Raw genomic sequence first — 23,276 nt, 5'->3', positions numbered from 1 at the left:
GCCAAACTCTTTACTTAAGTGACCCCAGCAACTAACCGGAACTACGTTCCTCATCACCGAAATCCCACCAGAACTGGGCTCACGGGACCAAGTTGGGGGTAAGTCACTGTTGATGTAGGACACTGCTGATGGGGATGTCACACAACTTGATGTCAAAAAATCCTTACCATCCCTTTAAGCTTGCAGGGATTTGGACTTTGGAAGGAGTTGGAGGCAATAAGTGAACAAAAAAGCATAGCTTACATGTTTGGTGTTAAGCAAGTGTTCGTTTATTCTCTTAAAACACTCAACACTTCCTAGTGGTTCATGGAACCAATTTCATATTAGTCTTCAGTGATTAAGACATATGTTAAGCAAGTTGACAAATACTGTCCACAGGGTTCTAACACTTGCATCACATGGAAGATTTCACAAGGGCACACCTGCCTTCTCTCAAGTAGTTTTTGTAAAAATGAGTGCAAACTCCAGTGTATTTTTAGCCACAAAATATCATGACATTACTTCATGCATTACACACACACACACACACACACTCTGACAATTTGCTCTACTAGCCATATCTGCATTGCACACTCTAGGAAAGGTTGCTTTGGAAACCCTGACCCGCTATGGAGTGCAAAGGATGTTGAATTGATCAAGTAATAAGTTTGCTTGCAGATCACTGACTGCAGCTGCAAACCAAGAAGACATCACACTTCGAGATTGAGGATGTGTTGAGACAGTCGCAGAAAGTAGTTCAAGTGAAACCCTTTGTAATATTCAAAATCTAAAGTACAGACATGACATCCGTGTTCTAACTGCTCTTTGACGTGTTTTTGGTTGAAAACGACCAGACTTTATATTGCTTGAAGTGTAACATCCCACTTTCCCCATTCACTGCTAGAAAAGGCAACCAAAGAAAATGTAGCAAGCCTTGAAATGAGTGCACTGGCGAGTTACAACCACAAGAGGTCTCCCGCGCGCATGTCAAGTGCCTTCTATGGTAAAACCCCATAATATGATCACAGAACACATCAACATATACAGCACATTTTAAATAACACATTCTTGTAATAAGTTTTACACTGTGCAGTGTTTATGCTGAATGCATAAAAAGGAACGTTGGAGCTGGTCTAGCAATACATAAATTCACAATAGAATTAAACATTGAGAAGTGTGCCTTATGTGACACACTGCATGACCATGCATAATTAATGCCACCGAGCTGTCTTCGAATGAAATGGCTCCAAAGTACTGTGCAGCAATAGTGAACCATAATGTGTTGATAATTGCTATTTAAACAAACACACACACGTAAACAAACAGGCATGGCGTCACCCTCCCTTTGTAGGAGGTACAGTACCTCCTGGTAAACTACAACGGAGCCATAACAAGGCCCAGATTATAACCACATTACTTTTTACAACATGTTTTTAAATAGAATTTGATAAGAGCATTATGATGGCCACAAACTTTGACTTGCACACAATATATCTTTTTAAACCAAAAAAAGTTCCTGGTTTTCTCTACATTTTGTAGTTTATGTTCAACTGATACGCTACATCATCATTTTCTGCATATGTAAATATGGAGCTACTGTATTTGATCTACGGCACAGTTACACGCTACAACATAAAGTCAGACTATGCTAGTTTAGTCATTTGTGTAGGAGCAGCGGCTGACTGGCTGGTATCTGTCTGGGAGTGTCAGTGGGGGTTTGACATGTGATCAACTACAAACTATCAACAGGAAAGAATTCAAAGCACAACACTGTCTAACCTAGCATGCTGCGTGACAAATATTAAAGACAAACAGTGAGTCGCCACTAACCTGGGATGTCTCCTCTGCTTGCTACTGCTATTTGTACAGAGAGATCTGGTTTATTTCGACAAAGGCCTTATTCTTTTTTATCATTTTGTCTCTATGCGCCACCACAATGGATCTGAAATTAAACATAATTGAAGGTGTAGACTTCCAGTTTTACTTTTATGATTTTTTACAAAATATTGCAATTCATCCATTTGGAAATACAGCACAGCTAAATGTAAATTACGTTTATAGAGACTCAAGTGCATTTGGAGAAACACATATAAATATAGTTGGGGTTTTCAATAGATTGACTTCCATTCCAAATCCATTGTGATACAAAATGATTAAATTGTGTCAATGTCCCTCTAACATTATAATCATATACAGCGCCATCATATTACTAAGCAATTGTTATCTTACCATTTCGCCTTTAGTAGCGATTTGTATTCCAATTAACATTATTTTATGGGCGATGTCACCTTGTAATCATTGTGACTCCAGATGTGCTCCGAAGGAGTAATGCTGGTTTCTGACTGTGTTCTTCAGCAGGAGCAAATTGAACAGGGGGGGGCTCAGAGTGAAAACTTGGGGTCATACTTCTTGATCTCCAGAAGGAGGCGATCTCTGTCACTGAGGGCCCGAGTGAGGGCTAGCTGGGTATCAGAAAGCTTGGACTCCAGGGTTTGCCTCTGTAATGGCAGGATTATTAGATCAATTAGTGGCATAATGCAGCTTTACAGCAAATTGTAAATGTGATGTATTTGTCACAGAGAATTCCAGTCTTTACTCCATCACCATACTAGTGCAGTGGTTCTCAATTGTTTTCCGTCATGCCCCCACTGGAGGACAGAAATGTTGTGGCTCCCCCGGCCCCCGATTTGAAATACGATTGAGAAACTGATATCTATTTATTTACCTGTACTGTACAGACTAAACTCGAAACTGAAACCAGCAAAATGCCACAAAACGGAGAGCAGTGAAGCATACAAGCGTATTCAAGAGTCATTTGCATGCAGAGTACGACAAATTCAGACATGTTGGCAGGTCGTGTTGGCAGGAGGGGCCTCCCCACTATTTGAGAAGCACTGTACTAGTGCATCCATGCCACATTATGAGTATGAATGGTTGGGATACAAAGGTTGCTTACCTCACTCTGCTTTTGAACAGAGCAGCAGGACATGTTTGTGTTGTACGGGCCTTCAGCTGAAATCCATAATAAAAATAATTTTGATTGTGTGCACCCATTTATTGGCAAACAACTTCACCATGCCATATTATCTAAAATTCTGAAAAAACAGTGTGCCCACCTTTGAGCCTCATGATGCCATCATCACTGCGCTCAAGAAGTAGCTGATCAACAATGAATGTGGCTGAGGTTGGCTGAGGAGCTGTTGGGTAAACTCTGGGGCTATCGTCCTATAATACACAAAAAAGCATCACTTACACACTGGGTCAGCGCTACCATACCGAGCTGTGGCCGAGCTTGAGAACGGAGAGCTCACAAAAGTGTAACTAACCAGTGTCAAGCCTGCCCAAACCTGGTACAAATTGCCTTACACACGCAAAAGTATGGTCACTTCCCAAAATAAAACGCAATAATATTTTCAGTTTTCAGTCCTTAAATTGAGTCTGTGTAAAAAAAAAAAAAAAAAAAAGCCAACAACAACAACATGCTCATGTAACATTGACAAATTTGTAAATCAAAAGTGACTTCAACAACCCACCTTCACAGTAACAGTTACATTGCTCAAATGTAACTTGATTGGCTGACCATCGACACTGAATTCATCCTCAAGAAAAGGACCAATGTTTGCTACAGTGGAGGCTAACAGCTCAGCGTGACAGTCTTGCACTCTCACATTCAGTGTGCCCAAAGACTCAGTCGTGTCAGCGTGCCTGACTGCAGATGGGCCAGTTTCTGCTCGCACACACAATGCAGGAGAGCCCCTGATACTCTGTCCATTCTGCTTGTCGACGGGAACTGCAAAGACAAAGAACAAGTCGTGGGCCAGGTAGACACCCTTAATTACTAATTGGCTTACCATAAAACATGCATATGGGTAGAGATGTGGAGTTTCTCTTGGGAATAGAATTTGAACCTTTTATGTCAGCAGCATTCCTAGTTACCTTGAATGAGACCGGCCAGCAGATCAGAAACCCTGACATTGCCCATCTGTACAGAACTCAGATTCTGGGCTTGTACAGCAATAACCTGGTCCTCTCCCTTTACTTCCATTGTGCAGGCTGTCCCGCTCAGAATCAGAAGCAACACAGAGGACTGTAAGAACCGCACATTACATTAAAAATCATTTTGCCTGATAAACAGTCTACGAGTAACTTCAGAAATATGTTCCCTGAATACAGGAACCCACAATATCTGGAGATACATCTTCTGTACTTAGTGACAGAGAGCTGCTGAGATCAGCTGAAGAGCCTCCTTCCGTCCCAGGAGCAGGGCTGGCTCGGCTGCCTGCAGGATTGTTGCTGAAATGTGCAGAATCTCCACATGAGTCTGGAAACAAAGAAAACTTCAATACACATTCCGAATGCCAACTGTGTGATATATAGAGATTATATTGAAAACATTCTAAGCACCTGATTCCATGAGAACAACAAAATTGTCACTGACATCACTGCCCACAGAAAGATTTTCATCAGGTAGACTGCCATCCAAGATGGCGCTGTCAAATGAATTCTGGGAAGGCGACTGTTTCATCATTTGGTGCCGCAGGCTGGCTGCCAGAGAAGGAGTGGACTCTTCTGGACACTGGACTTGTTCCCTGTGAATGCGCAAGAACACACTCAGTTGTGAAGAGCCAACAAAAGCATGTGGTGCGAAGGATGGCATCCAGACGCCTGATTATGTTGTCACCAGCTCAGCAGGAGCTCACCAGCACTTACTTGGGCTGAGGACTGAACAGTTTGCTCATCCCCGAGCCGCGACTCAACATGCTGAAGGCATCTTTTGTTATTGAAAATGCCCCTTTGGTCAAGTCCAGTGAGGCACTGATGGCGTCTTTGGTCACATCTTTAGTGACATTGATGGCGCTTGACAGCTCTCCCTCCAAGCTGAAGGTGGAGGATTCTCGGGAGAGGACAGGAGAGTTTCCGGGTGATAGCTGAGGTGACAGGACAGGGGTTTCCAAAAAGGTGGTCAAAGCGCCACCTTCCAGTCCCTCCTCAACAGCCTCACATGCTTCCTCCACTGCGCCGTCTTGTTCACCTTCAAATGTAGTGAGGGCTGTGCTGAGGGACGACACACCATTTTCTAACCCACTGTCCTGGGGGACCAATTCTGCAGAGTGATGGCTGGGGGAGATGTCAGAGTCTGTTATGCTGGGGCTGTCTGTCTCTGGAGTGTGCGGAACCTCTTCCTCAGGCTGTGTGGTGGCTGGTGGCAACAGGAGACCCACTTCTACTGAGTCCATCAGCAAGGCAAGACAAACTGTAACCGGTTTTGTCTTTTGGCGACAAGCCTGCTTAATGTCCCTTTGATCCCGACTTAATTCCACGCCCAAACGTGCAAGGGTATCCTTCATTCTCAGCATAGCGACATACTGATAATGGTTAAGCCACATCTTTACTGGAGTGATGGTATGAGCCATAAAGTGAACAGAGGCAAGTGTAGCGTCTTCTTTAGGTTGTCCTGAGGAAGGCTGATGGTCCATGCTGGGGATGGAGGAGGAACATGAACTACTGACCCAGGCAAAAGGCTGGCACATCCATACAGACATAGCAAAGGGTTCAATGAAAGGTTGCGTTCTGCCTTTCGGGAATCTTCGAGCACCATCAAAACCTAAAGTGACACGGGATAGGCTCAAGGACCAGACATCTTGGGACCGTAGTGGCTTTGTACCAGCTGGCGGAGGTGTCGTCTCCTGCGAGTGTTGGAGGAAGATGGAGGGTATTGCGCAGAAGGCACTGTGGTCTCTCGGATAAGGACAGGGTGGCGTGGGCTGAAAGAAAGAACATCTTGCAAATGTGTCGCAGGTAATGTTGAGGTCAGCTCTGGAGCCATGAGGGCAGTAGCGGGTGTTGCTGAGAGCCATCTGAGGTATAGTAACAGAGAGGGACTGTGGACGCTCTGGATGATCCAATATCGAAGAATCCAGGGGTATTATCACCTAAAGAAATCAAGGTAAACTGTTAAAAACCCCGAGACCGTTTTCCATCAAAATACAGTATGTAGCCTCCCAGTTCACCTTGAGCTGGGCTGCATCCAGACGAACGTCTACATGCTCGTCTGCTATGCTGCTGTCTTGCAAATGGTAGAAAGCTTTGACCTGATCCAGAGTGTGAAGCAGCCCTCTTGAAAACAGATTTATCCACAACACACTCTCTGGGTCCACACACATCTGGAGGCCGTTTACCTGGGCATACAAGTTTGATGTTGGCACTAGAAGTGGGAAACAAAGCAATAGTTTTTAAGCAGTGTAATTTTTGGAGTTTCAGGTTTCCCCTAAGATTTTATGAAGCTGTGGTGGTGGGCTGCATGGCAGGGTGGACTGCTGCCACTGTGACATACCACTGCTGCGTCTGCATTTTTATTTTTTTTATTTTTAATTATGACAAAAACATTTTATGACTTTATTTATTTGTTAACTTATTATTTAACCTTTTAACAACCAGCAGAACATGAACCGAGAACATTGCAAAACTGTTAATTTAACGGTGAAGTTGCTGAGAGCACTTACAGAAAGAGTCTAAAATGTCGAGCCTCCTTTTGTTACCGGATCTATTTAATCCAATAGTAATATGTGACTAGTACAAAAGTAACATTTAGTCCTACGTGACACAAACCTAAATTTAACTTTTGTTTTAGAGTAATACAAATACATGCGAAATTAATGGTTCAATAATATATTTAGTTCATTAACAATTACAATTAACAAAATAACTTACATATTTTTGTTATCTTACATATTTTTGTTATAGACATCTATTCTGTATACAGCGTAAATTCAGAGTCCACAGCTATGATAGCACACATGTATCCAACTTGCAGCACTATTAAAACTACTTTGATGGAGAGGTGAGCTTTTGCGTTTTATGTGACTGCCAATATTTAAATTCCCATATACTTTATTTACAAAGCACTTATCCACTCAGTGTGCTCATTTGTCATTAAATGCAGACGTCATGTTTGAATAGAACACTTATAAAAATACTAAAATGAAGCAAATATTCTTTGGTGAACTACTCAACATCAGCTGGTAAGCTACCGCTAGCATACAAGCTACCTGTTGGAGACCCATGTGATAGCGTCACTATCTTAAAGCTGGACACACTACGTGTTTATGTTGGAACAACTTACATAAACAACTAGTATTTTGAAGACAAGCCATAAGAATTATAATGAAAAGAGAGTAAGATTGTTAAGTGACACTTCAAAGTAAATTAGCATGTACCCCATGAACGTGATAGCCATTTGTAGCTCACGCGTGGGACAAAAACGAGCTACCTAGCTGCCGCCCGAGAGGCAGTGAGTGTGTAAACAAAGATGCCAGAAAGTCAAATGAGATTGAAACCTGAGCAATCACACACGCTGGCATAGATAGGCTTAGCCTGTGACAAGCTGTCGTCAATTGACTCCACATTTTATGGACTATTTTTCATTCTCTCGATGGTAAGAAAGTGAACGTCAACACAAGACGGGTCAAGTATTTTTATCTGTTCACACATGCGCAAGTGCCAACAGTGAAATAAAGCACAGTGAAACATCCATCCATTTTCTATACCGCTTCTCCGCATTAGGGTCGCGGGGACATGCTGGAGCCTTTTTGCGTTTTTAAAATTTCAGAATCATAAAAAGAATTAACTTCTTAGAGGAAAATGCAGCGTTAATGCACTTGATTTTTCTGTAGTAAATACAGCTAAAGTGAAAATGAGAAGTCAAAAACAGAAACTAAGTTACCTGAGAAACTGGGGTTGTTAGGAAAGTAATATTCAGTAAACTGCAGATGAACTGCTGGTACGTTGTCTGGCAGACGTAGAGCTTTACGATTACATGACAACAACGGCTTGGTTTTTTTGTTCTGACGGCCCTTTGTAGACACCTGAATGAAAAACATAACAACAGTAACCAGTAAAAAATGCAAATTTAATTCACAGTTAAATTATTTTTTTGTGCAAAAATTTAACCAATTATTAATCAAAGCTCAAAATATGGCAGCAAAAAGAACATTCCGTCACGGTCTGTTTGTTATTTGTGTTTTTCTGTGTTTGGTTTCTTATGTCATGTGCCGTGACATAAGATATTCAGATATCCAGGATAAACGACTGAGCTGAGCTCAACCAACCCAAAACTAGAACGTGTAGGCCTAATTGGTTGCACAAGGTCCAAGCCAGGATGAGTAGACACGAATTAATCAAGCCAGGTGAAACCAATCCTGGATCTGTGCACGTACACAGTTTCCTTAAATAGACTCCGCTATCAATCACAGAGTCAACGATTCACCATGGCAACAAGAGCGGCATACTTTCCCCCGACGGAAGTGGAAATCCTCACAGAGGCTTACTTAGGACGCAAAGGGCAATAAAAAAGGCAACAATGCCACAGTCACAAAACAAAGACAGAAAGCGTGGCAAATTATTGCAGAGACGATTTGGAATACTTTGTGCATAAGTAGTACACAAATACACACTCACTGCTCCACTGAAACCATCGTACTTAAATTGTTAATTAATTATGTTTGTTGCTTGTTTAACAAATCAAGAGCAGCGTTGTACAGTAATATCTATAAACTGTTTATTAGCACATCGCGTCACCATTACTTGCTAGCTTCAACAGCGTATAAACTTCCGGTTTCCCTTCGAGCGCCAAGGCTTCTGGGTAATGTATTACACATCCACATTAACCAACACAATTAACATCTCCGAGTCACACTGTGATGCTGAATCAGTTTAAATTGTAGGTGAAATTGACTGCACATGTGAGTGAAAATGTGTAAATGTAACTCGAGCAGACTGTATAACTCCTTTATCTTGTACACATGTGTATTTGTATTAATATGGGATGTGTATTATTTATATTGTATGTGTAAATGAGCTAATGATCTAATGATTGCAACATCATCTAAAATCCTTGATGTACTGAATAACGATTGAAATGAATGATGACAAATGTTGAAATAATGACAGTGGGTGTAGTTGAATGTGGTAACAATGTATAATGGGCAGTGGATTAATTATTGGTTTGGTGAGTACTGATTGAGATAAGGGACGATATTAAATAGATCCTGGACCTCAGCCTGGTCTGGAGCAGGCAAACTCCACAGGATAAATCTCCATGGGAACTTATGTCAGAACATATCCCACTTTCCACTATCCTACCTTTGTGTAACCAAATCATTGATAAGTTGAACCAGCCTTATTCTAGCTTTGTGCAACAGACTGTTATTTATGTATTGGGTTTTGCTGTGTTTTGTCTCTCATGTGCTCTTTGTGGTCTTGTGTGCACCTGCGTCTGTTCCAATCAGCTCTTTCCTTCATCTCATGTCAAGTCCAGGTGTTGTGTTGTATTTAGTTCCCTTTTTTCTGTCAAGTTGTCTTATCTCTTTTGAGGCGAGTATGTACTTTGCTATCTGTAGCTGCCTGGCTCCTCACATGTGCTTTATTTTTTGTGTGCTTTGGACAGTCAGACTTCTGATTTAGTCTTTTTGAATTTTTACAGTTACTGAGCTGCATACTATTGTCACCCCGCCCCGCTTCCCTTCATTTGGGTCCACCTCGCTTTGCCACCACACCTCAACCGTGACAGAAACAATTCCCCCGAGGGTCTCTATCTAAAGGGGAACTAAGAGCACCCATAAAATAACCCTGAAAATAATTTCACGCTGAAGTACAAACAGGGAAAAACAAAACGAATTGCATAATCAAATTATAAAAAAGGCTATTTCCCAAACTTGCTGCAAAAAAGTGAACTTTTTTTTTGTTTTACTCTTGCACCACTTATGTACAAAGTGCAGAGGCTCTGATTTTTGCCATTAGGCGGATGGGATGGGGGGGTATTACATGTGACGTGCCTGTGGGTTGTATGTAGACCAGCAAAAGAGCTCAAATGTTAGAAAAATTGAATGACCATGTAAAATACACACACTTAAAGTTAGCGTGTATGTAGCATTCATGTTTATGCTATGACACTAACAAGCCTGCAGCTCTTTTACCAGTGATAAACTGCTGAGAAACATTAGAAGGTAAATCAAATCAAGGCATGATAAAAACTTGCCTGGTGAATGTCAATGTCATCCATCCGGACCACCACACAGCTCGACCGCAACCACTTTAGTGATGAGCTCTGGCTTCTAGCTGTCTGCTCTTTTTCAGAGAGCCTCGACTTTGGACTGGTTACGCCATCTAAAGTGAGCGAAAATACAACCTGCTTAGCTCTTTTGTGGTGAAGTGCTTTGCAACTTAACAGCTAAAAGGTTTGCGTTGTTTTCTAATCTTAAATCAGGCCTTTCTTTGTGACATTTGCACGTTGTCCCTGTGCTTGTGTGGGTTCTGGGTTCTTCGTAGGTTAGGTTCACTTAAGACTCTAAATTGTCTATAAGAGTGATTGTGAGTGTGAATGATTGTCTCGATGCATCCTGTGACTGAAACCCGATTAACCCCTTGAATTGGATGAAATATTGCCATCTCAAAATAAACTTTTTTCTTATTAACAACCATAGTTTCTCTCAAGAGATTTGTACATTTGCAATAACAATAGACTTGTTTCAAAGTTATTTAAAAGGCTAGGATTTTTGTAGAATTTCCCCAGAGGTATTACTATTAACGTACACAGGGTAACAAAAGCGAAATCTAGAATTTCCCCTGTGGTACTACTATTAACATATACAAGGTAACAAAACTGAAACAGCTGAAAGAGACCATTGAATTCACTCAGATTTGTCTTTATTATTTATTTCAAATAAAAAATGAAGATATGCACTGCAGCTAAATATCGATGCGTACTGTAGAGTGTCAAATGAAAAACTCTGAAACTATCCATACCTTGAGCTTTTTTTGCAGGTGTGTTATTGTGAGGCTCAGGCACCTCAATATGTGGCCCTGGGAAGTTGGAGGCCTCAGCTCTTCTCTGGTACTCCTGCAGCAGTTTCCCTGCCCACTGGGCCTGAGCCTCCATGGCTCCACTGTGCCGTTCCCAGTGCCGACATCCATCAGCTTTGGAGGAGCAATATCACATGGCAGTTAAGATGTAGTCACAAAGGATTGAGACAATTACACCACTTATGCAACAGCAAAAAATATAGCAACAGCACAAACTACAGTTAAAAGGAAACTCATCAGACTGACAAACTTGTCTTTGGAATACCATTATTTGCCAGTGATGTACAATATAACTTTCCAGTCACTCTCAGAACAGGGAGTCCCAAATAAATGAAATGTAGCGGCACACAGTATAACTTGAAAGACGGTTTATCTCACTCACCAGGTCTATGGACGGGATAGTAGTCAAAGCCCAACTTCCTGAAGGTCAGCTGCATGGCGCCCTGCAACACTGGAGGTTCTTCTATATCTGACATCAAATCGTAGTGGTTTTAAGAGATGACGCTTTCCAAGATGATTGTATCTCAATGTGTGTGTGTGTCCCATACCTTCAGCCACTGCAGAACTGTCATTGCATACGTGCAAATCCAAGCGAGAAATGAAGGTGTGGTATGAAGATTCCTTCACGTCAAAGCGATCAAAGTATTGACTCATGTTGTTGGGTGAGCCGGTAGGAGCAGGTGGCGAATCTGTCCAAAGGTTATGAAGGACAGGTGATGGGGGAGCAGTCTGCAATGCAAGAGTGAGAAAATAAAACAGACTCATTAATATTGTATCATTTTGTGTTAGTGTTTACGTTATCTCATAAAAAAAAAAAAATGTATTTAAGATGTGATTAGGAAAAGAAAACAAATTCAGTGGCATTGCAGCCTCATAGGCCTGGTGCTGTACAAACAAGGCAATACCACAGTATTTGGCACATCTTTGTAACTTGAAGCCTTTTTTTAAATTGGGTATAACAAATGTCAAACTCCAGTGATACAATGTGCGGAAACATGGCTCCAGACAAAAAGTTTGTGTTATATACTGTATGACAAGAAATGCCCACTTCATTAAGTCCATCCATTGAGTTTTATTGACATAGCCACAATAGGCAGTACCTTCAGGGACTCTGCAGTAACGCTCTTCCTCTGCTGGGCCGACTTCTCCATGGCCTCACTGAGGGACTTGGAATAGCGGATGATGGCTTTGAGCTGGGAGTCTGTCAGCACCCACAACAAGTCATCCAGAATAAAAAGCAGCTTGGAGGCCAGCACGTTGCAGTCTTTTATCTGGATGGAACAAAGAAGCATTTGTGACCTATATGCAAGGATTGCACAGAAAAAATACTTCTCATGCATGCAAAATCACAACTCCACAATTGCTTTTGTCATCCAATACAATTTACATTACTCACAAACATATGCAGGGCACAGATTTTTTTTCTTTTCTTACCGCATTCATGTATATGACATTTTCCCAGAATACAGCAGTAAAAAAGTGATTAATAAATGTCTCACTCTGCGTTTTAGAGCAATCCGAATGCGCCCCTGGTTGGTGATGAGCCGTAATGGAGTGCTCCCTAAATCCTGATCGTCACTCTCAATGGCGTCTGCCTCGATACGTAATGTCTGCCAGTTTATTTCCTTGAATATCAATACCTGAAGCAGAAAACACATACGGGACATAGAGTACCGAGTATTTCCAAATCAGAATACTGTACAGAACATTTACTTTGCTACAGTGAAAAAAAGAAAAGTGTGATGCACTGTACCTCTCCTCTCTTTGGGTCAGTGATGCGAGTGTAGCGGAGGTCACTGCGCTCCCATTTAGGGTTGAGGCTGTTGCCCTGAAGCTGCCACAACTCAAAGGATGCGTGGAAGGCTGGAGCCTGGACTTTGATGGTGATGGAGTTGATTCTAATAGACATGCCCTCCACCACTTTCTCCGCAAAGCCGTACTCGCTATCAACAGTCATAGAAAATGTGAGCCCAGGTGCAAATCAATTACTGTAGGAGGCCTCAGCAAGATTCCTCACAGGCTTACCTCTGGCCTGCTGTGATGGCAATAGGAGAGGGGCCATTGGGAGGACGTGGTTCCTCACATGTCCTCATTTCTACCTCCACCTTATCCAAAAACTGAACAAAACAGATAACAATTGAGTAAGTATGCACAGAAATATTCAGTAAAGATAAGGAACACAACCCAATGTGCACCTGTAAATACCAGAACGACCCATGAAGAGAGGAGCAAAGTGTGGCAATACCTTTTGATGAAGGCCAACATTAAATTCTTACCAGACAGATGGGACTTGTTTTCAACTTGGTCCATTGTATCTGAAAATACATGAGGACTGCAAGGTCACTGAAGGCTTAAAACATTCAGAACAGCATTCTTGCACTCTTTCTTATTCAGTGGGCACAAGGTGTCCCTTGCGTGATGCAAGAAAGCAAGCAAGCTAAATGTATTTTTGGAGCATATATCCTGCACGGGCACAGCCTCTCAATGCGTCATGGATAAGCAATAACAAAATGTCACCGTGCCAAAATGCAGTAATAGATCAAATTGAATTGTGTTTACTTTTTTGATTTCTGCAGGGAGCCTTTACTGACAGAGGTTTTCACCTATCTGCATGGCAATAGATGATGTGCTCGCATGCATTTCGAGGCATATAAGATCCACCATGTCCGACAATGGTGGATCTCGGAGAAAGGGAAATGATAAATATAAATGAGTCCTAATTTGTCTGTGTTCAAATGAATTCAGCATGTTTTTTTAAATTAATGTTTCTTTCATAATCTCATTCAATCCAAGCCATTTTTCAAAAAGACAAACCCCTTCAGTACCGGCCATTTTAGACCATTTTGACTGATTTTTTAAAGGCACACAGAACTATTGTGTTCTATGATTATATAAGCATGGAACCAACCAAAAGAAAGAATAGACTCTCCTCTTTCATCAGAAAAAAAAAAAGATTGTTTCTACCTTTTTCCGTTCTTTAGTGATTAACAATAGAACATAGGTAAGTTTCAGGAAAATATCAGTTCCCAACAAGAAAAGGGAGGGGAAAAAAAGAGCTTTTTGTGAAAAGATACATTTCAAGCATAACTTTCACTTTGACACAAATGTGTTGCTTTTGTGACAGCTCAAATATGTAAACAACTACACCAAAACATAAACGATACAGAAAGGGGTTGTTTGACATCATAATAATTTATTTACAAATATAACACCATGAACTATTTACATTTTTCACATTTAGAACTAAACTGTGTGTGTGCATGTGTCTACAATGCATAACCTTCTGGGCCCGGTTGTCCAAAACTTATTTATTTAACCACTGGTTAAGTAGACTTAACCAACCGTTATCTTTAACGGCACCGTTATCTTGTTGTCCAAAACTCGGTTAACTTTTACCAGCACTTAACTTGACGTTAAAGTTAACACACCTAAGGACCACCGCTAACTTTTGAACCGGTGGCTAACTCTCAAGATGGAGTTGGCGGCTACTGCTGCCTTCATGATGCCATATTGTCATGTCTCCTTACGTGCATTGGGGATGTCTGGGTTATGCATTACTTCACACTTTAGTGTAAATTGCAGCTTTTCAGCACATGACAAATTATTTGTATTTGCAAGACAGAAAAACATGCTTTTAACTGCCCAGATTTTAAAAGGAAACTATTTTATTGAACCGTGTTAAGCTTGCAAATTCTATCCTCGTCATGTTTAAGAACAACTATTTTGATGGATTAATTGTACGTATTGCTATTTGAGGCTTTATTATCACAAGATTGTATTTTTATGAACTTGCATTTTGAGGCGAGTTACATTATTTTTAAAGCTTTCCAGAGGAATTGTAAGTACAGTTTGTCTGATGGTGTACATACTGTAGCCTTGCCTTAGCTTCATTTTTGCAGAACACAATTTAAACATTTTTAAGTTAAGCGCGTCTGGGCTCTTACTTTGAAGGCTGGTTAAGTAGTTCCGGTATCCTGCGTAGGGCATAAGGTTCATTTTGCTGTAAAGCTGGAAACTATGTTAAATATTGTTTACTTTAATTAATAATATATTTAACAAAAATATTTTTGTTTCATTTATTTTTTTAAATTTGTTAAATTGTTACGCGATAAATTTTTTCTCTAAACCGGAAGTCAACAAAATGAGGACTTGTGGGATATATTGGCGCTGACCAGTGATGTCAAACACACGGTTAACTTTGACGGTGCTGTTAACGATGTGACTAACCATGTTTTAAACTACGCATATTTAATGGTCGGTTGGCTAACGGCGGGTTAAGAATTTAATCGGTGGTTAGTGGTTAACCGAGTTTTGAACAACCGGGCCCTGCACACTACACTCCTCCATGCTCTTCCACTTCCTCCTTGTTGTCGAGTGTTTTTACATGCAAAAAATACCTTGCGAGCTCTTATCAAATGCAGTTTTTATGGCTTAAAACTGATCTAAAATTGACACCTTATAGTGTGCAATTTCATCATCACCTCTTTTTGCCTCTCGCGCAAAAAAACGTATAAATACGTCTTTGGGATCGGGCGCTCGGGTTTACAAAAACGTATAAATACGTCTATGGTATTGAATGAGTTCAAGAATGAGCCAGCATGAAATTTCAATTATTTCAAGATAAGAACAACATCCAGCTTGGCATCGTGGGGCTACAACAAAGGATGTTCTATTCTATTGCTATTTTGTCTTGTCCGTTTCATTATTCATTAGTTGCAGAAGCAATTCATTGAGTCCAAAAAAAAAAAAAGGAACTGTTACAACTCAATGCTTCCCTGGATGATACACAACTCAAACTTTAAGAGGACAACATCTGCTTATCAGTAATTGAAAACAATGACAACATGACAACAACATGAAAACAACTTCCATGTTTATGTCGTTTCTGGCATGTGTTTCTGTCATGCATCAATACAGTGGCTCGCAGGGGGCAAACGCCCAGCAACATCCAAATACTCAAAACACAAAAATGATCAGAAGCCAAAAGCACAAACATCTTAAAACAAATGCATTGGGAAAATGCTGCAGTCATATAAATGCTTCAGGTTCAAAAACAAATGCTAAAGAAAAACGCTGCAAATGTTAAAACAACACACAAACCCCCAAAACACATGCATGACAAAGATTCTGCAACTTCATGGAACAAAACGAAAGCCAGCCAGGCTACCAGGGGCGCCAGACCTAAGGCATGTCCGTCTTTAAAGACATGAGTGGGATGCCTGGATTAAGTTGGCAGAATCTTTATGTCTTTATGAAACACTCGGCCATACAAATCAGTTGCTCTATAATACTGTCAAATATTACATCTGAAGTCTATGAAGACTTATATACCTCAGGTTTGGCGCCCCTCGTAGTCTGGCAAACTTCCGTTTTGTTCCATGAAGTTGCAGTATGTGTGTTTTTGTCATTTGCAGCATGTTTGTTTTGCATTTGTTTTGATCCTGCATTTTATGGTGTTTGCGTGCTTTTGGTTATTGATATCTACGTTTGGGAGTGTTGGGATGTTGCTACGTGTTTGCCACCATACATCCACATGTCAAACCTGCCAGGTCGTTTTGTTCTCAAAGTGACTCACCCTGATGGCAGCTTTGTTGCAGTACACGCGTGTGACAGCCAGCCAGGTAGGCAGGTCCAACATGTTCTGCAGAACCTCTTCATCGAGCTCAAGGTTGGAGAGTTGCCCCTCCCCCCTCAAGGTACTCAGGTTAATCTTGTCTGGGGACAGGTTCTTGGTGAACCTAAGGTGAAGAGCCAGGCCAATGACATTATTTACCTTTTCTATATGAAAACATAATGTGGAGAGAATGAACAGACTAGAGGGACAACATGACAGCTACACAGTCAAGCAGCAATCAGGAGACACTCATTTGTTAAATATCTCAATTTTCGATGAGGATTTAAAGGTCAAACAAGAAACTAAGGAGTAGTTTACAGCTACATCACTAATGAGTTGTGAATGTCCAGTGTGACCACACCACAGACATTATTACTTTGTGATGTGCCTGATAAACCTGACAGACCAGCGGAACACGGAGCTTCCTGTTCTAACTGAGCACTGAAGCAGCAAACTTCATCTGTCAGACACTCTGTGGTAAAGTTTGACTTTATTTGGTTTCTTAACTGAAAGAATGAAGATAATTTGACTATAATGCACTTGTATGACTTATTTTATAACTAGCAGGCCAGAGTAAAAAGAAGTGAGTTCATTATTAAGACCGGTATTAGTTCAAACCCAATGGCAATGTCGGCATTTGTGACATAAGCTAATTGTTAAGATTAGCATGCTTTCAGTACGCTTCAGTAAGTAGAGAAATCCAAGCGCTCATTCCAAGTGAAAGAATGTAGCCATTGTAAAAACTGTTGGTCTTACAATTAAACAGTACTAAAACTGATTTTCACACCAATTTACACAGAGGATCAGTCATGAAATAATCCAATCCAAACTAGTACACAGAGCTAATTATTCGATGTCTAACTATCAAGAAAAAGGGTGCTTTGATGTCTTTTTACTTCATGATAGACCACTCTTATGTGATGACACTACTAGCTAGAGAACAGAAACACAGTCGTCCCTCGCAATATTGCAGTTCGATTATCGCTCCCTCGCAACACCGCGGTTTTTCAGAAATCAATTAATTAATGATCACTGTTTGGACTATGGTCTAATATTAGTCAAAACATACTGAAATACAAGTAATATGTAGTATTCTGGTCACAAGACCGCAGTAATGACACAAAACGTTGAGACATTACCTTAAATTCCATTACATTACCTTAACACTGCATGAAATCATGAAGTCAGCCATGGCGTGTCCGGCGTGACAGAGTGAAAAAAAAAGTTCTCCTCCCATTCCGTGTGCCTGTGATAAGTTTTTGGCTTCTTAAGTTTAGAAGAAATAAATTCTACACTAACTGGTTAGCTTGTTAGCTTGCTGTTAGCACTGTTTCGTGGTTGAATACGGCCTACTATTCGTCCACAAATATGCATATTTGAGCAAAGTTCATGTATTTTTTTTATCTAAATTCCGCATTTCAAGCATAAAAATGGCTAACGTATGTATGTACTTTATTTATCCCACAGCGGGGAAATTTACTTGTTACAGCATGTTACAGAATGAAAGATGTGATATGCAGTATTCTACACTGGTCATTAGGTGTTGACGGGTAGCGATGGGTGTATTGTGTAGCTGCTGTTTAGAATGTGGGCTTCAGAGGGCAGTGACATCCTGCATGCTGGGTTAGAGCGGGCTTTTCGGAAAGAAGTCTGTAGAAGAGAACTAGGAAGTGTTGTACTGCTGTCTTTTGAGCATCTGCCTCTAAGACACACTGCCCTGTGTCTATTTCAATTAAACAGACTAACTCATTTACAGTCATCCTGACGTGGTGTCATTCAGCCACCATTACATGACAATGATGAGACAATAGCCACCGCAGGAAGTGCGCTGTCCAGAAAAATCAACAAGGAACTCTCCCAATGCTAACTTTATATTTTATTTATGTCATGATCTGTTATTATGTTTACTTTATTGGGGAATACTAGGTGACTATAGAGGTTATTTCATGTCAAGAGGGCTCTAATAATGTTAAAAACCATATTTAGAAGGTAAAAATGTTCCATTTATGATTAAGGAATCCTGCTTCACTTATCACGGTTGGGTCTGGAACCAATTAACCACGATAAACGAGGGATGACTGTACTTGTTAACTCAATTTCTTGAGTTACTTTTTTCTTGCGGTCCATCCTCCTAATTAATGAAATTAACTGATTAATGTTTTAATATTAACCAGACGATATGCTTCAGTGTCACATTTCAAGTCAGTTTGTTACTTTTTTCCCTTTCTTTTTAGACATAAATGAATCAATACCGATTTGCATTTCAGATTTGTGGACGACATGACTATAATACAGTATTATTATTATTGCTATCATCAATTTTGAAATATAAAATGAATGCCAAGGTTAATAGTTAATGACTGCGATTAATTATAAAAAAAAGACTGACCCCAAACAGGAACAATGTCACTTTCAGCTGTGAAGAGGATGCAGATGCAGTGGAATACACATATGGTCTATGCATTTCATAAACGGAGTGAAAGACTGTGATTGCACCAAGATGAATTAACATAAGCACAAACATCGACCTTCAAGTCGGAGCTCGAGAAAATCATTTTCAGTTCCAAGGAGGAATGTGCAAATTCATGTTTACAAAGCGCAATTATATTGCAGCCCCCTCGTTTGTTGAAGGTTTTGTTCACTCTGAGAAAACATTCTTACAACTCTGCGGTCACATGTGTATCCAACATGAATGTCAAAATGCTGGGATTCATTGGACTTGGCAGGCAGACGATGCTAACATCTTATACATGTCTTAAAGGGACATACGATTCCCACTTGAAAAGATATTTTAAATTGCACTTCAATGTGACGCGCCTTGAATGTAAAATAATGTATGTCTTAATCTTGATATTCAGGTCGACAGAAGGTTAAAACGTTCAAAAAACAAAACAAGTGTAACTTAAGTGTCGAAAGAAGACCCAAGACAGCTCTAATAGTTTGCTGTGACTGTTGACGCCGTCAGCATCAAACAGGGCTAACAGGCTAACATAAAGCCAAATACAGTATACGCGCAGACACCTACCTTGACAAATGTTTCAGAATTTGCTTCTTGATAATCCCTGCCATGTCTGCTGCGGTCGGAAGGGATTGGTACCGATGGCTTTGTACTCAATATTTACTAGGTTGGAGATACCGCTAAATTGAATATATGACTAGCTTTGAGCATCTTGTTAGCCATAGCGATCCTAGCTTGTACCTCACACCACAGCACCCAACAGCATTGGGCAGCCTTTAACCCCCTCTCTCTCTCTCTCCCTCTCCCTCTCCCTCTCTCTCTCTCTCTCGCTCTCTCTCTCTCTCTCTCTCTCTCTCTCTCTCTCTCTCTCTCTCTCTCTCTCTTTCTTTCTGCCTCTCTCTCTCCCTCCCTCGCTCTCTCTCTCTCTCTCCTCCACCCACACCACCATCGCAGTGATTATACAATACCGCTATCTGGCGAACTCTATTGGTAATGACAGTGTGTTTCAACGTTCGTCGTAATTTTAGTAGGCTTTGGTAAAAAAATTTAAAAAAAATAAAAAAATGAAAATGCAGTTTTCTGTTTTTTAATAGAAAAATCAACAATTTGGTTTTATTATCAAAGTGGATTATTCATTGATGCGAGTATTAAAAGATGACTTTTTAAGATGACACATGATTATCTAGTGGAATGGGTGGTTGAAGGTTTCATATGCAAAATCACTAAAATATATTTTATCTTTACAGTGATATTAAGTTTGCTTAAAGAAACGTGCTACAATCATTTGTCCATTTTCTATACTGCTTGTCCTCATTAGGGTCACTGGTGGGCTGGAGCCTATCCCAGCTGACTTCTGGCGAGAGGCGGGGTACACCCTGGACTGGTCGCCAGCCAATTGCAGGGCACATATATAGACAAACAACCATTTACACTTACATTCACACCTATAGACAATTTAGAGAGTTAACCTAACATGCATGTTTTTGGAATGTGGGAAGAAACCGGAGTACCCACAGAAAACCTATGCACGGGGAGAAGATGCAAACTCCACACACAAATGCCCAGGGGAGAATCAAACCCAGGCCAGACTGTGTGGCCAACATGCCAACCACTAGACCACCATACGGCCACAAATGTTATTTGTTTTACTTTTTTTTATATATGCCCTGCGATTGGCTGGCGACCAGTCCAGTGTGTACCCTGCCTGTCAGCCGAAGACAGATGGAATCGGCTCCAACATGCCCCCGCGACCCTAATGAGGAGAGGCGGCATAGAAAATGGATGGAAATTACAATTACACCACCCATACGGGGATTGTACCAAATGTATACCAAAAGGAATGTACCCACTTCCCAGAGCTTCTTGGTCCAAACGTTATCACTTCCTATAACTCTGGGATTTGGTACATTACCCTTCTGGGTGGTGTAAATGTAATTTCTTTTGCGCTTCTCGGCCACTGTATTTCCCCTTCAATTTGGTATTACATTAATATGCAAACTTAAACCATGTCTGCACTTAAACTTAAGTGGATGATTACTTGTGAATGTTTTTTTGTGCCCTGCGAGTGGACTGAGTGTACTCCGCCTCTTGCCCAAAGCCAGCATAACCCCGCGACCCTAGTGAGGACAAGGGGCATAGAAAATTAATGCCAAGAGGCAGTTCGTGCAATTCCAGTGTTGGGAACATTTCAATACAACGACATACTGTACACACTCAGTATCTTTGTGCATTGAGTATGTATGGTCTGTTGCATAAAGACATGAAATAGTTTAAAACAAGGCGAAGACATAATGAATGTAACAGATGAAAATAGCACTGCTAACATTTGTTGTAAACAATGTGATCACTCTGCCAGAATTTTTTTTTTTTAAATTATACATACTTTTTTGAGGACTATTAGAACAATACTCAATGATCAGGGTTAATAGAACATGATTGGATATTAAAACTTTACTTTGAAAGCAAAAGCAAGGAGAAAAGTATTAGCTTATCTGATCCAATTGAGACAAACTATGTTTTTTTTAAATTAAATGTTAAAAATGGCGATAGTAGGCAAGGTTAAAATGTTCAGCATTACCCCGTTTTTTGCTTGACTGCATTCGTTGTATAAATACACCTCTGTCAGTGTCAACAAAATATTAAACCAGGGACCCCCTACCACTGAGAGGAAACCCTACAGAAGCCATGATTTTAAAGCAATATCAAATATAATCTGAATGCATATCAATTTTGGAAATAATGGCATTTTATTTTATTTGAAAAATAACATACAAAGAAATATAGATTTTTAGAAAATAAGGCTATGTCTACATGAATGAATATGGATATTTTAAAAATGATCATTTCACAGTTCCACATGGCCAAAAGGAGTAGGAAGAAGCAAAGCTTATTTAATCCAACCCCCCATCCATTCTACATATATTCCACATAATAATCAGTGTAATAATAACTAATAAATAATAAAAAATTAAAAAATCAGTCTAATGATCAAAACTCTTATGCCTTGTATTTAGCAAACATCAACTGCTTGTATTGTGTTTTGAATTTGCTCATCTTGGTGCATTGTTTGAGTTCCTCACTCAATCCGTTCCATAATTCCACATGCTGATATGCCTTGGGTTTTCAGCGTTGTTCTCGCTTATAAGTGTTTCAAGTTTGAATTTCCTGTCAGATGATATTTCTCCTCTCTTAGAGAGAAATACTGTATGACGTTTTTGGGTAACAAGTTATTGTTAATGTTATGCATTATTTTAGCAGTTTGAAAATGTACAAAATCAGCACATTTTAATATCTGTGATTTTAATAATAAAGGGTTTGTATGTTCTCTATACGCGGCATTATGAATTATCCTCACCGATCGTTTTTGCAGTACATTGAATGAGTGAAGATTGCTTTTATAATTATTGCCCCACACCTCCACACAATAAGTTAGATATGGTAATACCAAAGAACAGTAAAGAGTGTGGAGTGATTTTTGATCAAGAACAAACTTTATTCAATATTGAAGTATTTCTCGCCACCTTTTGTTGTATATTTTTGAAATGAGCTTTCCATCTCATTTTTTCGTCTATTATGATCCCCAGAAATTTACTTTCTTTCAGTCTTTCAATATCCACTCCGTCTATTTGTCTTTGGTCGTACGTATCCTTTCTGCTATTTCCAAATAGCATTATTTTAGTTTTACTTAAATAATCCGGTCGCTTGGACCGGATGGAGGAAGCAGCGTAGCGTAGTGTGCTACTTGGACACAAGTCAGGGCCTGATCACCCCCGGCTGGGCCACCTGGGTGAGGGTGTGTGATGTACTGTAAGACCCAAAATACCCAGTACCCCGGGATGCTGAAAAAAGGACCACTGTGTGAAAGGGACTGGATGCAGAGAGTTCCCCAGCTGCCTAAAGGGTGCCAACATTCAAACATACGGCAAGCATTATGTGTCCTTTTCCTGCTTTGAGTTTGTAAAGCTGCGCCAACGTAACACGCTTACTAGTTCAGTTTTTTGTCAGCTAATGATAACGATTTGGCAAAGTTTAGCTACTAAAATTAGCCTGTCATAAAAACAGCATAACTGCAAAGTGTTGATTGCCTCTCTGAGACTGCTATTATGTGTGTGGACGCGCAACGGAAGAGGTAAGTAATCAATCTTATTCGGGTTGAAGGACAATTTTGTTTAATTTTTCTAAGGTTTAATGCGTAATTGTGAAAAATATCGATTTTTTTTATACAATCTGTTTTTTCAAACAATTAGTAACAATATTCTAACCGGTGGTGGTGTTATATTTTTTGGTAGAATGTTTCTTTTGTCTTGAGTCAGGTGGAAGTGACGTAGTGGTAGTCACGTGACCTCGGAGGTGTCAGAGGTGAGA

General features: G+C 40.3%; 1 protein-coding gene across 2 annotated transcripts; it reads right to left on the bottom strand.

Moving 5' to 3' along the window:
* Positions 1-252: 252 nt before the first annotated feature.
* bltp3a (bridge-like lipid transfer protein family member 3A) lies at positions 253-19,724 on the bottom strand. 2 transcript variants are annotated; one of them, XM_054789506.1, is made up of 22 exons: positions 19,479-19,724; positions 17,613-17,699; positions 16,415-16,577; positions 13,116-13,154; positions 12,865-12,956; positions 12,593-12,782; positions 12,339-12,479; positions 11,940-12,110; positions 11,388-11,568; positions 11,222-11,308; positions 10,783-10,953; positions 10,016-10,143; positions 7,703-7,844; positions 5,991-6,184; positions 4,690-5,912; positions 4,384-4,568; positions 4,161-4,300; positions 3,916-4,066; positions 3,513-3,769; positions 3,096-3,204; positions 2,936-2,991; positions 253-2,477 (listed from the first exon to the last, which is right to left on the bottom strand). In XM_054789506.1, exons 3-22 carry the CDS (start codon positions 16,475-16,477, stop codon positions 2,361-2,363), a joined length of 3,837 nt encoding a protein of 1,278 aa, XP_054645481.1. In that variant the 5' UTR covers positions 16,478-16,577; positions 17,613-17,699; positions 19,479-19,724; the 3' UTR covers positions 253-2,360. The 2 variants fall into 2 exon arrangements, with proteins under 2 accessions (XP_054645481.1, XP_054645472.1); XM_054789497.1 differs by lacking the exon at positions 17,613-17,699.
* Positions 19,725-23,276: the final 3,552 nt, after the last annotated feature.

Source organism: Dunckerocampus dactyliophorus, chromosome 1 (assembly GCF_027744805.1).
Source record: "Dunckerocampus dactyliophorus isolate RoL2022-P2 chromosome 1, RoL_Ddac_1.1, whole genome shotgun sequence".
Classification (NCBI taxonomy): domain Eukaryota; kingdom Metazoa; phylum Chordata; class Actinopteri; order Syngnathiformes; family Syngnathidae; genus Dunckerocampus; species Dunckerocampus dactyliophorus.
This window is presented reverse-complemented; position numbering and strand designations above follow the sequence as displayed.